The sequence below is a fragment of the Haemorhous mexicanus genome, chromosome Z (genome assembly GCF_027477595.1).
Source record: "Haemorhous mexicanus isolate bHaeMex1 chromosome Z, bHaeMex1.pri, whole genome shotgun sequence".
Classification (NCBI taxonomy): Eukaryota; Metazoa; Chordata; class Aves; order Passeriformes; family Fringillidae; genus Haemorhous; species Haemorhous mexicanus.
In genome coordinates this window covers 69,253,787-69,267,723 of record NC_082381.1, presented here as the reverse complement: position 1 = coordinate 69,267,723, position 13,937 = coordinate 69,253,787, and the positions used below count along the sequence as shown (strand labels likewise).

Here is a 13,937-nt window from a genome sequence, read left to right as displayed (position 1 = left end):
TGTTGAAAGTCTGTTGAAAATACTGCTTCAAGTAACAATGCATTTCATTCTAACATTATTTCTGAAAGTATTATCCTTGCTGGGATATAAATTCTTGGGTTTTTAAACAAGTTTAACTTCAATTTCAGGTATCTTCCCCAAATTCAGGAGCAGTTCAGATTGGCTGAATTTCTTCAGCTTATGTAAACTCACTTTACAAGTCAAGCTTAAGTTGAAAACAGACTTTTGCTTTTCTTTACTAAAAACTAAACTGAACCAACTTAATCAAAAGCCCCAATGAAAATTTCCAATGATTGGCTTAATGGTATTATTTACACAGACTAAATATCACATAGTACAAAACCCCCTTCAAAGGGTTGTTAGAGCAATTTTATGTCTGTTTAGTGAAAAACACAAGTTCTTCCTTGAAGATCCCAGACATTCCCTTTCTGATGTAAGCTCCACAATTCTTTGGGCACTGACGTTTTTTTCCATCCTGTATATTCCCACAGAACACAAATTCTTTGAAACCATGCCACCACGGATTAAAAAAAAAACAGTGCTTTTATTTTCAGCTGGATAATTAGTATGTTCTCCCAGGTTATGGGAAATATGGGATAAACTCACAAATCTTTTCTGTATAAGTAGTTTCCCTTCTAGGAACTAGCTTTCAACATAAGGTAAGCAATAAAATTCAGTATATTTTCAGTATATGGCATTTTGTGTTTTCTTTTGTTCTCTCTCAAGATAGCAGGATTCCTTGACCACCAGTATTGTGAAAACCAGAAAGTATCCCTACATTTAACACAGCTCTGGATTCCATTCCAGGGAATAAGCAACCACAAACTGAGAAAACTATGTTAAGAATTACTTTATTAGATCTAGTCCTATGTGTCTGAAAAAATGTTTTTCCTTGCTACAATCCAGCCTATCATCACAAATTTAGATGGTTTTAATTATTTTTCAAAAAGAAGCAGAGCAAAGCAAAGCCAAGAAAAGCAAAGCAAATGTTTTGTTAATTGAAGGATATTCTGTATAGACTTTACGTTTACTATAGGAGGATGACAAGATTTACAAATCAAATATAAACCATCATCTTCAAGTAAAAGAGTATGAAGTGTCATTTTCTTACATGTTACTTTGTAATAGGAAAAGCTTTTCAACAGCTAAATATTTTTGCTGAATTGAAAGTTGGGCTGTATTCTCAATAGAATAAAAATACACAAAAATATAATCTCCATAGAGTAAAAATGTTATGCTTGATGGCTATTGCAGTGCCTAATGTTAACAAAATTTATCCAACAGTTAATCCAATAGTGAAGGGTGAAAGAGGCCAGGGTTGCTTATTGGGCTTCTCCTGGTACAATGCTGTTCAAATAATCAAGCTGCTTAGAATAGAAAAGAAAAAGGGGGGAGGTGGGACAAACAAACAAACAAAATCAACAAAACCCAAACAATAAACAACCAGAAACCCAAAACAAACAAACAAACAAAAAAACCCAGCAGGTAATGGCAAAGATGATTTTCCTTCTGTGCTCCATATCAAGTCCCAAAAGTTCTATCCAACAATTTCTATTTCTTCATTCTTTTCTCCTAATGCTGCCTCTCTGGCCATTTTCCAGAACATGTGACCAAATAATAGATATCTAGGTCTTGGAGATGACCCCACATAATGGAGCAGCCTAATGGGTTGAAGAACCAGGGTTTACAGACTGGGTTAATGCCTTGGATAGTCATTAGTGCACTACCAAATAGCTGCAGAAAATGTAACTTCTTGTAATGAAGAAGTATTTTGGTAAAGAAAGAAACTCTACAGGAATGACAATTAGGTCATCCTCCCCCTATGCAGTTATATCTACACAACTGGAATAGAATTGACATGTTCCTGCTGTGATTATTGGACCACTTGTTAGAGGTTCCCATAGAGCACCTGTGAGCTGGATACACTCTCCATTGTCACGGACACAAAAACAGAATGTGCCACTGCCTATGCACCAGTCACTACAGCCCTGCAGGGTGCTTCAGTGCACAATGACCCACTGCACAGGCCTTCAATGCAGTCTTCCTGAGACACAATAAATGCCTCAGAACAGCAAAGACACACTCTAGTTTCTGACTTACTCTGTTAGTTTGGCACTGATCCTTGAACTCCCACCTGAAGGGGCTGTCCCAGCAAAAGGCTTTTCATATATAGCCTGCCTTGGAATTAACTGCTGCACCAGCCAGTCAAGAGTCCCAAAGCCACAGCACAATTCATTCTCTCTAGTATTCCACAGTCCAGCTGCCCTGTGATAGACAAATGCTATCTATAAGACAATCAATACAGTTAACCCCACAGTACAGCTGAATGGCTCTGAATATAGTCTTTTAGCCAGCAGCAAAGCTTCATTTTTCCTCATTCCATTTGCTGTTGCTGTGATGTGAGCCATACAGTCCTTTTCATCTCTTAACCCCAGAGCCACCTTCATGACTATTTCTTTTTATCTGTAGAATTCCATTAAATTTAAGTAGTCCCATCCTACATCCTACTTAAACTGAAGCAAATGAGATGAAAAAAAATTAAAATATCTCTCTCCAAATATTTTCAACAATATTTTATGTCAGAAGTTGAGGCTTGAAATGTCTTGAACTCATTATTTTAATCTGTATTTTATTTCTTCCCTTCATCTATTTAATGTGTTGCTCTATAGCTTTATCAATTAAGTTTGCTAAAACTCACCTTATAAGCTGCAATTCTTTATGACTGATAAATATTGCTTTTTCTAACAGTCATTTTAGTCTAAATTTGAGCATACTGTAGCACACTATAAATTATTTGAAAATAATAGTTCATTTCTTCCACATACAGTTACTGTACGGTACATTGCAGAGTACAACATAATTTAATTATTGGGAGCATCCTACTTGTGATGTTCTTTACAGGGTCTACACTAAGAAAGAAAAAGTAGCAATTACCACATTTCACGTTGTAATCTTTGCGCACTTTGTAACATTTGCAGGGCACTTTGGTGTCCATGAGAGCCCAGATTTTACAACTACCTGATAATATAATCTTGTCTTGACCTGCAGAGATTGTATATTGAAATACGAGAAAGATCACAGAAATTATATATCATTAATATAGGAGAAAGCCTGAAATGAAGGTTTCAGTTTCCCAAATCACCTCCACAAGCAAAGTGAACAGACACAAATTTAATTTTCGTTAGTAATCTTCCAGCCTTTCTTACTCTCACATTGCTTTAAAATTACTCCATTCTCGCGTTTGAAGATTGCCATCAGCATCAAGAGCAGATCGTCAGCACGTATCAGCTCCCGGTAATCCCAGTGTCACCGCAAGACCCCAAATCCCCACTGAGGTGCAAAAAAAGCCGCAGGGATGAAAGTGGCCAGCTCGTTTCCCTTGGCTGCCACGGCACACACGCTCACTTGGGGCGCCGCCCTTCCTTCCATGGAGCCCCGCCTGATGTGCAGCAGTTTCTTACACCGATTCATAAGTGTTCTTCATTCCCTGGCCCCATTTCATTTAATGCTTCCTCCTTTCTCTTGCTGTACATTAGGACAGTCGGGGGCTCATGAGGATACCCAGCCTACCAGATGACGGCCGGCGGGCGCTCGCCCGTCCCTGCCATGTCCCTGGCCTCGCTCTATGAGATTACGATCTCTGGGATTGGGTTGATTCCTCGGGAATCAACGTAGTTTTTTACCCAGTGCCCATTGAAAAGTTATCGTTCATTGCCTTAACCTTAATTCTCTCCGCCTCTCTTGACCCCGGTCACGGCTCGCCGCCGGCGCTGACCCCACCCTGATCCATCTCTGCCAGTCAGGAGACGAGAGGACGTGCCAGCCTCAGGGCTCGGCGCGGCGCAGGCTGGCGTGGGCATTGCCCCCGTCCCCGCGATAGTAGGGCCGGCCCCGCCGCCGCCGAGGGTCGCCCGCCGGCTGCAGCAGCCTCCTGGGCGGCCCGGGCTGCCGCTGTGTGCCTCCCGAGGGCAGGTGCCGCGCTGGCGGAGCGCTTTCCGCCGCCGTTTGTCTCCCGTCTCTTCCCGTTCGCGGGCGCTGCTGCTGCTGCGCAGCCCCTTCCCCGCCCGCCCGGTCGCTCCAGTGCCGTCGCCTCCTCCTCGCAGCCTCGCACGGCGCGGCCCGGTGAGCTGAGCGGGGCCGGGCGGCGCGAGGCACCGCAGCCGCCCGTGGGGCCGAGGCGGGCCCGGGCCGGGGGCGCGGGGGGCGCGGGGTGAGCGCGGCGGTGCGGACACCCGCCCGCAGCCGGGGGTGCGGCCGGGCTGTCCGTCCCCGGGTGAGCCCGGCGCCCTGCTGAGGGGCAGCCCCGTGCCTTCCTACCCGCGGTTAACTCGGCGGGGCCGCCGCCGGCCCTCAGCAGCCGGCGCGCCCGGTCGGGCCTGGGCGGGCGCGGGGGTGTCCGGGCTCAGCGGCTGCGGCAGTGCACAGCCTGGCGTGCCGGGCTGTGCTGGGACAGCGGCACCCTATTCCTGCTCGTTTCGGTCTTTACTTTGTGCGACAGCTAGTGCCAGTATGTGTAAGAGCGTGAAACAGGCAGTTCTGACCTTGGATCTCTTGGGAAAACGAGATTACACGCCGATCCGTGGTCTTCTAGTGACCCTCCGGGTCTGTTCCCTGTCAAAGCCGTTTACACACTCCTTATCCTAGCTGTGCCAGGACGACCTGTTGGCTTAGGCAGTATGCTGCAGGGGGTTTAGCAAGTTAAGAAATTTGTTGTAAGTAATTTTTTTTTTTTTTTTTAACTTCGTTTATTACTTGGGTTAGTCTTGGTACAAAAGTATCTCACTGGCCACCGTCTGACATTAACTTCTATCATACGGAAGCTGATCACACAACGGCTGAACTGTTAGAAGAGTTTGTAGTCGAGAAGGAGATGCACAGAAGATGATGCATCTTTCTGCTTCTCTTTGGCAGCCTGGAGACAGAAATTTCTGTCTCCCCATCTTAAGTGCTATTTTATTGAGAAACATTGTTGAAATAGGTTTTTTAAAGCATTGCTTTGATCAGAAATATTTTGGAGATCAGAAAATAGCAGGAAGTTTTTAAAGCATACTCTAATGTCTTCCATGGTTGTCTTTCTGTCTGGTAAAGTATCAGTTCCTCCTTTTCTGGGAACAGGAACTTAGGATATGGACTCTTGTTGGCTAGGACAGCTCATTTTAGCTTTTCTCTGTCATCCTCCTACAAAGCTGGCACTCATCTAATTTCTTTAAGACTGTCAGTAACTGTTGCTGAAGTTTCAGTGCCCTAGTTTCTTACTTCAATCTAATTATTATTGTAATTTTCATGGCTGCAATGTTCTGAAGGGGTCATAGGTGTTTTTGAAGAAAAGGCATTGATAACTGCTGCACTTATTTTTTCATTTTTATGTATTTGTGAATGAGGGGCAAGTTAGTTGAAATTCTAGACCGGATTTCAACAGAAATTTAGGAAATTGTGTTAAGTTCTTCACTGTGAATATATGAGAATTTTTAATAGGAGTCCTACTTCATGTTGTTTAGCAATCTTTTTGAAGACAGAATGACCAAAGTGTACTATATTCTACAATCTAGACTTCTAAAGAAATTAAGATAATTTAGATAATTTTTGTAATCTGTCTAGTCTTCTCAGCTGGTAAAACTTCAGTGAGTTCTGTGTCCAGAACTTGCATTCAGCAAGAATAGCTGACCCGTTTGAAGAAGTTCACAAAATAGCAGTTGCAGTTGGAGATCAAGAAAGCATTATGTTTGAGGAAAAAAAGAAAGATTTCTTTAGTTTAAATACAAGATTGAAGCTAATATCTAATAACTGTTTAAAGTTTTAGAATGTTCAGCACAAAAGAAAAGGAGCAATTTTGTTCTCTGTATTCACAACAAATAAGGGAAATTAGAAGAAAATTCGATTTAAATATTGGGGGAAAAGTTAAAAGATAAGAAGACAATTAGGTAGTTTGGGAAGGCTGTAAAATCTTCGTCAAAGGTCTCTAAGAGAAGATTAGACCAATAAAGGGAATTGAGACTGACTTGGAAAGGAGGTCTTAGGACTCTGCTATTGGTTTAACTGGGACTAAATAAGAAAAAAGAGTTTGAAGGTCATTTGACAATAGCCGTGGAAGAATATAGGCTTTTAAACACTCTGATATGTCTGCATGGTACTTGGGAGGCAGGCATGAGCTCATGCAAAGCAACCAACCTGAAAGCAGTAGAGCCACGACACACATAACCCAGTGCTGAGATAAGGCCTGACACTATTTTTGGAGTTCTAAATGAAAAACTTTTTATGTAGGAACTTTTTGCTGAAGGAGTACAAGACACTAAGGTTTAACTGCATTTAACAAAACAGAAAACCTTCAAAATCCTGTGTTCATATGCATTTATTTGAACTTATGTGCAAAACAAAACAAAAATGCATGCTAATGCAATAAATGAAAAACATGATGTGTGTAGAAACCTCTGCAATGCATTAACATGCATCTGTAGAGTGTCTTCTGTCCTTTGTGAGGACTGCAAAAGACACACACATGCAGACTTTTAATACACCTACTTACTTTTTAAATACTCCTAGGCCAGAAGAACACTTCAGCTTGCTGTACCATAATACTTTAAAAAGTATCCACTTAAGTTGAATTTTTTCCATGTAGTTCACTATCAGCGCCCTTGGTTACACAGAACACAGCAAAATACAACTATGTTATGTGTGTCATTACACATACACTATGCATTAATTTCTCTTATGTAAGTGTAATTTTAATTAAAAGGTATATGCTGAATTAAGAAGAACTTCTCAGAGTATAACTAACTAAACAAAATAAATAAATAAAAGACCTTTAATTTTGCAATAAGGCTTGGAAGATGTTATATAGAAGTTTACATCAGCTCAAATGCCAGTGATCCTTAGAGGGCCTTTGTTTGCATGACTTGAACCTTGTCTTTTAAATATAGCAGGTGCATTTATTCATCAGTCTTTTATCTGGTTGTTGAGAGGTCTGTCCCCAAATGGTTTTTTGCCCTGCTCCAGTCATCAACTTCAAATGAAACAGCTGTTCAAAAGATAGAAAGACATCCTCTTCTCTAAGGGGAACAGAATGTATATAGAGATTTAAATATATCATTCGGATAAAAAAAATACAGCATAAAAGGTGATGCAAGGTATGTATCACCTCATATCAAGAAGGTATTTGAGTTGATAAGGACATGGCTGTACCCTTAAAGAATGTCTGAGCTAGCTGTATGCAAAATATCTCTCAGTCCATCCTGGCTGATCTTAGATTTGAGGCTCACACTGAACTGTTGTAAAATTAAATTCATTCTAGAAGTGTGTTATGAATTTGTGAAGATTAAATTCCTTATAACAGCTTTAAAGTGTTTGAGTGATATAAAGAAATTCAAAACTGATTTAATCATTCTCTCAATACCCTGTGATGCCTAGTGTTATAACAGCAAAGGGATACAAAGTACTTCTAAAAATTTTCAGAGTATGAATTTACTTTTTTAAAAAATCATTCATAGACAGGTTCATTATTTTAAATGTTACATTCTGAAATGTATCTGATACAGAAAGTCGCAGCACTGACAAAGGTAGGTTAGTAAAAACTAAGTTTTAGTTAAGTAAAAACTGAGGTTCTGCTCAAGTCAAAGTGTTTGAATCATTCTATTTTTGTCAGGAACAAGACAGGTTACTAGTATAAGTTCCTAGCTTTTGTGTCATTGTCTCTTGCATGATCCTCTGCTTGTCTGTCTTAAGATTCATTAATGGACCCTTAATAAAAATTCATTTTAATTGTGATACTGCAAGGAAATATTTAATGTTTGCCTTAATTTCACTTCTTAAGCTGAGAGTGGATCTGATTGTTAAAAAACTGCATGTATACTTGAGCTCAGAGTCTGCTGTATGTATACGTTTCTGCTTGTCCTTGTCAGACTACATTTTAGACCTTTACTTTTGTAGAAAAGTTAAAAATGTGATGAATGAAGACCTCAGATGTAAATAAAAGATAATAAGTAACCTCTCTGTGTGTTTCATTGTCTTTGATTAAATCAGAAAACAAGGCAGAAAAAGGAAAGGTAGAAATGGGGAAAATGCAAAAAGTCTGTATGTTTCAACAAGGCAAACTGCTCTTCAGACAGCCTTTAGTGAAGACCTCAAAGTTTCTTTAGTTAGTGAAAACTAAAAAAAATTAAATGTTAAAATAGTTGCAAAATTAGATGTTTGGACTCTGAAACTTTTTACATTGATTTTAAGTTTTATAGTCCAGCATGCCCATCAATGAGTGCTGTGCACTTCAGCACTCTGAGTAGGCCTAACTCTAGAATAGGACTTGAGTTGACATGTAGATGAAAAAGATTTTCTCTTTTTATTTCATATAGCTAGCACAAGGGGGAAAAACATACATACTTTGAAAGAAAAGTTGGAAGATCTTTGGAGAAAACATGACAAAAAGGGAAGACTTTGGAAGAAGCTAGAGAAGACCAGAGAGACAATCAGGATGCAGCAAAACACAAAAAGAGAAAAATAGAATTTTTGTCTTGTCCTTCTGGTGTCTTAATGTAGGTCTTGTTTCACAAAGAGGTTAATACAGGTCCTTGAAAAATGGTTGCACCAGTAGTGCTCTTCCTTGCACACAAAATAATTTAAGGGAGCAAGCCTCCAGGGGCATGTTGAGAAAAGAATCTGTCATCTGTGGTTTTATGTTGGCATTCATTATTGTTATGTGGCATTATATATGTGTATGTTTATTTATTGCTTAGGGTAGCAATAACTTACTACTATGGGCATATTCCAGAAAAACTGGAGTTCTTTTATCTTTTCTCCAAATATTGGAAAAGCCTTTTGTTTGGTTGATTGGTCAGTTTTGCTTTATTTTATTTTGGTTTTAGTTTTCTTATTGTTGTTGCTTTCTAGTTCTTTCTGCAACCTGGAAATAAAACCAGCTTTTTCACATTACTATTTAAAACATCTAGATGGCATGCTATACAAGATCGGAATATGTTTGTAAGTAACGTATTAGTCTCCTCTACAGTGGTGAGAATATTTATGGACTTCAAGGTCTCAAGATAAAAGTGGTGTTTCAACAGGTGACCAAACTGTAATCTTTGTCATCTTTACAGGTCAACATACAGAGCTGCAAAATCCCAAGCTGACATAATGAACAACCAAGAAGCTGGTGTTTTGTGTTGCTGGAGATGTAGGAAATATATAGCAAATTCTGTTTTTCTTGCAAAATGTAATGGGAAAAAAATGTCCAAAGTAAGTATAGCTTCTTTTGAGGGAGTTTGTAAGTTCTTCTGATGCCATTTATTTTAAATTAAGGAGAAGTATTAGACTTAGCCTCACTTTGTAATTAATCTCTTGTATGTAGTTAAGTAGAGACAGTTCTGTAGAGAGTAGTGGAGGAAGTAATTTTAGTGAAGCCAAGTAGGCAGTGATCACCTTCATGGTCTGCCACATGCAGGCTGGTGCTCATGGTCACTTGGGTACTAGCCTGCATAGAGCACTACCATTTCTTATATAAAAATGGGGTTTGGTTTTGATGGTTTTAAAGCAGACTTGTTTTGGTTTATTATCTCTTAATGGACAACCCTTTGTGCATAAGGTATATTTTAAAGACTGGTTCTAATTTCCACTGTGGTAGTTAACTGTGTGTAAAATATCCTTACATCAGAAAATTTTGCCCTTCATTTTTTAAATTTGGGCCATAGTCTGTGCACAAAAATAGCTCAAAAGATAAGTCTGCCCTGAGCAGGGTTATACCCTACTCAGTAATTTATATTGTGTTTATTAAAATAAAAAGGAGGATAATTACACAGAATAAAACCATGACAGAGTATTTCCCACTGTTTTATAATGACAGCTACTAATCATGAAGAGCTAGGGTCTTTCCAAATGTGCCAAAAAGGCTTGTAGCCTCTTGAATCAAAGTTAAAAAGCAAATAGAAGAGAAGGTGGTGATGTTTTTTATTAATGTGTTGGTAATGCAATAACATTCTTTTGCACACTAGAGAGGGGTACAGCCAATAGATGTAGAAACAAAGTTAGTTTTTAAGATCATGGTAGTATTATCAATAAACCCCATTTTAATCACTCTGCTTACAGAGCTTGAAGTTCTGGAATAATTTTCACACTTTATATTTGATGGTTCTTTTGTGCATGGTTTGAAGTGATTTTCAGGGTGGAATGCGGAAATTCCAACTCCTTCCATGGAAAAAAATGTAGTGAAAAGAAAAAGATATCTTTGTCCAAGCTCCCCATGGTGGAGCTTTTAGTTGTGTGCGGAGATCCGCCCATCATTGCACACGACTGAGATAGCTTATTCTCCATTTATGCAGATGGCAAATAAAAAAGTGTAATTTAACGCTGTATCTAAAGAGGCTGGGAGGGAAAGAGAGTACTATGATGAGAAGATTAATGTTTTCATCGTGTTTTCACCGATGAATTTTAGACCTTCAGACAAAGACGTAGCTGAATAATGAATGCAAAAAAAAAGTGGAACAAATTATAAAACAAATGTTAAAGTTAAAAACACAGTATAAACACTAATAATTAAATGCATATTGAAGTGCAGGGGGTCTTCACAGATAGGACAAAAAGCCAGAACAGACATGATAAATGGATCTATCTGTCTTTTGCCAATACTTGGAATTTTTAAAAGCTTCTATCTTCTGTCTATAACCCCACTTCTAATTTTCAGCAGAATGAAATTTTTATTTCAATGACTTTAGTAACATGGGCGTCGACAACTTTTCTTATTCATAAATTTTAACAGCTGATTTTAGAACTTTCTCACCAGACTTTCCTTATAATTTTAGCCATCTCTGTAACAATAATTTAGTTAGGTAATTGCTTTTATATTAGTATCAATTAGTGAAATGCTACAGATTTTTAGATTTTTTTCTCTTCAGTTGATCACATTATTGCTGTAAAAACTCTAAAGTTGCTAAGATTACCTGGTTACTCTGTTTGTTATTTTAAAAAGAATTAGAAAATTTATTCTACTCATTCAATGCATTTGTGCATCACAGTCTTCACATAAACTCTAACGTATATTTTTCTGTCTTTACTGAAAAATATGCCAGCTGACAGTGATTCTAAAATCAGTTTCCAGATATTCTTGAAAGGCCTGCAACTGCATACTTTCTGTTCTTTTAAACAAAACAAAACCACCTCCAGACACTTACATTTCCACAGGAATTTGCCCAATATTCTTAGATTCAGAAATAGAAAATGACTGACAATATCTACCTGAATTTTAGCTTAAAGAAGCACATCGTATTTGAGATTTATTATTTGTTATTGTTTACTGGTTTTGGGGAACTGACTTGTGGCTATATTCAAAGAAAAAAGTCTACATAAATTGTGAGTAACAGGGCAATTGTTTTATTAACAGATATCACAACCTTCAGCTACTTCTCAGAATTCTTGCAATGTATGGCGTGTGAGCCTAGAAGCCATTCCAGAGTGGGTGAAATGTGTCATTGAAAAGGTAGATTTTTTTTCCTTGCATCTTCCTTATTTGGCGTGTAAAATAATTAAGAGGGACAAATTTCAAGGACACTATTCTGGCAAGGTCCATGTATGTTACAGAGACCTTATAACTGAGGGAATTCTTCTCAGGAACTTCTGTCGTTACCATTTACAGATTTTTTTTTCTCTCTTAAATGTTGTTTAATTTTGTTTTGTTTATATATATGCAGGAGTGCTACAAGTGATATGCAGGAGTGCTACAAGTGATAAATTTTATTTCCTGCTCTTTAACAGATGAATGTGTTTATGGCTGTCCAGATAACTGTCATGGGTATCTCTGCATGTTTATAAATGCTTAATATTATATTTATTACCTAGTCTTTGGGGTTTGCTTTGTTTTGATCATCATATCTTGCAGTACTAACATATAGGTTGACAATAGGAAGCATGTTTCCCCATAAAAGTGGACTACAGATTTGTTAAGAGATCAGTTTTTGGAATATGATGTATATATCATGGATGGTGATATACTTAAGTCTTTTATACTTAATGTGCTCTTACGTTATATGAATATAAAGTAGATACTTTTCTGGAAATTCAAAGGTCAATGACAAGCCGGTGTCACTGCTTTTGAGTTTTAACTGCCCATTTGTAAATTACAAACCATCTCATAAATTTCCTGTTGTACTGACTGCTTCAGTTGGTATTTTCTCTAAGTTGTTTTAGATCTAGACGTTAATGTTGTGGCTTAGATGCTAATAAGCAGAAGCAGTGGTTTTTTGCCTTACTGATTTTCTTTTATGAATCTTTGATTTTGATAAGTAAATTTTATTTGCATTCCTTAGACTTCTCCTTAGACTTCACTGTAAAATTTTGCTGTATTTTAAGTAATTTCTGCCCTAAGAAAACCCATACTGAAAATGATGCACAAAGAGAAAAACAAATTGTTATGACTGTAGAGCTAAGCATACAGATATTTAGAAAACCTTCATCTTCCTTCTTTGTATTGCTCTATGTGGGATTTTTCTGTTAAACGTTAATTAAACTTTTTAAATTTAGTGATCTCTTCTATTTCAGTGAATATAACAGAATAGTTATGTTCGAAACACTAATCTTGGAGGTGTGTTTAAAAATTGCAGCTCACGAGTTATGAGTTATAGTATGAGTCACTTTACAATATCACCTAACCATGAGTCTTTAATAATAAGAAGGCATTTTTTTACAGGTTTTTTTGACTCTTAAATTATTTTAATATAATTGAATTCAATATTGATGGTTGTGTTATTCTTTTCACTTTTAGCTTTCAAATTATTATTTTGCACCTTTAGCTTTTGAATTTGAAGACCTGGAGGGTCAAACTGGGGATCAAGAAATTACAAAACTCATAGAATGCTTGACACATTTGCTTGCGGCTGCCGAGGAGCAATTCTCCTCTCGTGAAAAAGGCAGACAATGCAATTCTCTGTGTACACCTTTGACTTCTTTGTGTTCATTGTGTCACTTAATATCCTCAGAACTCTTGCCTCATTCACTTTGTCTCCTCTGGCAAGATCCTGTGTTTTAGTGGGTAGGTGTGGGGGGTGCAGGGTGTTAAACAATTCTGACTTATCTCCAGATCCTCCTGAGCTCTGAATAATTTTGTGATCGTGTGTTATTTTCTCCTGTATGACTCCTGAATCAAAGGCTAAATCATTTTGCATAAGCGCAAGGTCTATTTGCAGGCTGTAAAAACCCACTGCTTCCCAGCCGGTTCTTTTTTGCCATCTGTCCCTGTTCTTAACCAATCTCCTTGGATTTCGTGTACATATTAGTATAGTTAATCTTCAATAGTTACAAATATGTAGCTAGTGCTGCTAGTGACCTTTATTGACCTGGATTTTCTGTTACCCATCATTTATCACTTGGTTTGGTTTCTTTTTCCAATCATTTCCATTTTTTCCTCTTTATGCAGTCCGTCACTGAATCTGTGTATCCTCAGCTCCCTTTCAGATCTTGCTGATTTTCCCCCTACCACCTCCTCCACTTGTAGGCTGTTACTTCTTTTACTGAGTCAGTGCTTCCACACTCCTTTGCCAAACTCATGCTAAATCAGTCCCAGGCTCCTTGCTACTACACCTCATCTCCCAGTCTCTGTGCACATGGGACATGGAGATGTCCTTTTGCCTCCTGTGTCTTGTGTGTCCATTTTTTCCAGGCTTCTAGTCTTCTTAATTTTGGTGAATCACTCCACCTCTCCATTTGAAGATTGGATGCTATTCCATCCCAGAGAGACCCAATAAAATCATGAGAAAGTACTTTTATCTTAGTTTTAGTGTCTAGCCCCTGCCATCTGGGAAATGGACTGTGGGAGACTTAAGAGCAAATCTCTGAAAAACCTCAATTTTTTTGGGCCTGTGTACACATTGGTCAGTCTTAAAAACTGAGAGCAATTGTGCATGTTTACACAATTCTCAAGAATTTGAAAGCCTGCAATTATATGTAAGCTATTCTTTTTTCTCCAA

The 13,937-nt window shown here is 38.3% G+C and overlaps 1 protein-coding gene across 2 annotated transcripts in view; it reads left to right on the top strand.

The window, feature by feature from the left end:
- The first annotated feature begins 3,891 nt into the window (after nt 1–3,891).
- Nucleotides 3,892–13,937, top strand: part of RNF180 (ring finger protein 180) — a 69,947-nt gene continuing 59,901 nt past the window's right edge. The window contains exons 1-3 of one of the 2 annotated variants that reach the window (XM_059874201.1): nt 3,892–4,122; nt 9,084–9,222; nt 11,360–11,455. In XM_059874201.1, the coding sequence (XP_059730184.1) occupies nt 9,121–9,222; nt 11,360–11,455 (198 nt within the window). In that variant the 5' untranslated portion in view covers nt 3,892–4,122; nt 9,084–9,120. Of the gene's footprint in view, nt 4,123–4,357; nt 9,223–11,359; nt 11,456–13,937 lie in introns of those variants that run through there. The other variant, XM_059874200.1, reaches the window with a different exon arrangement.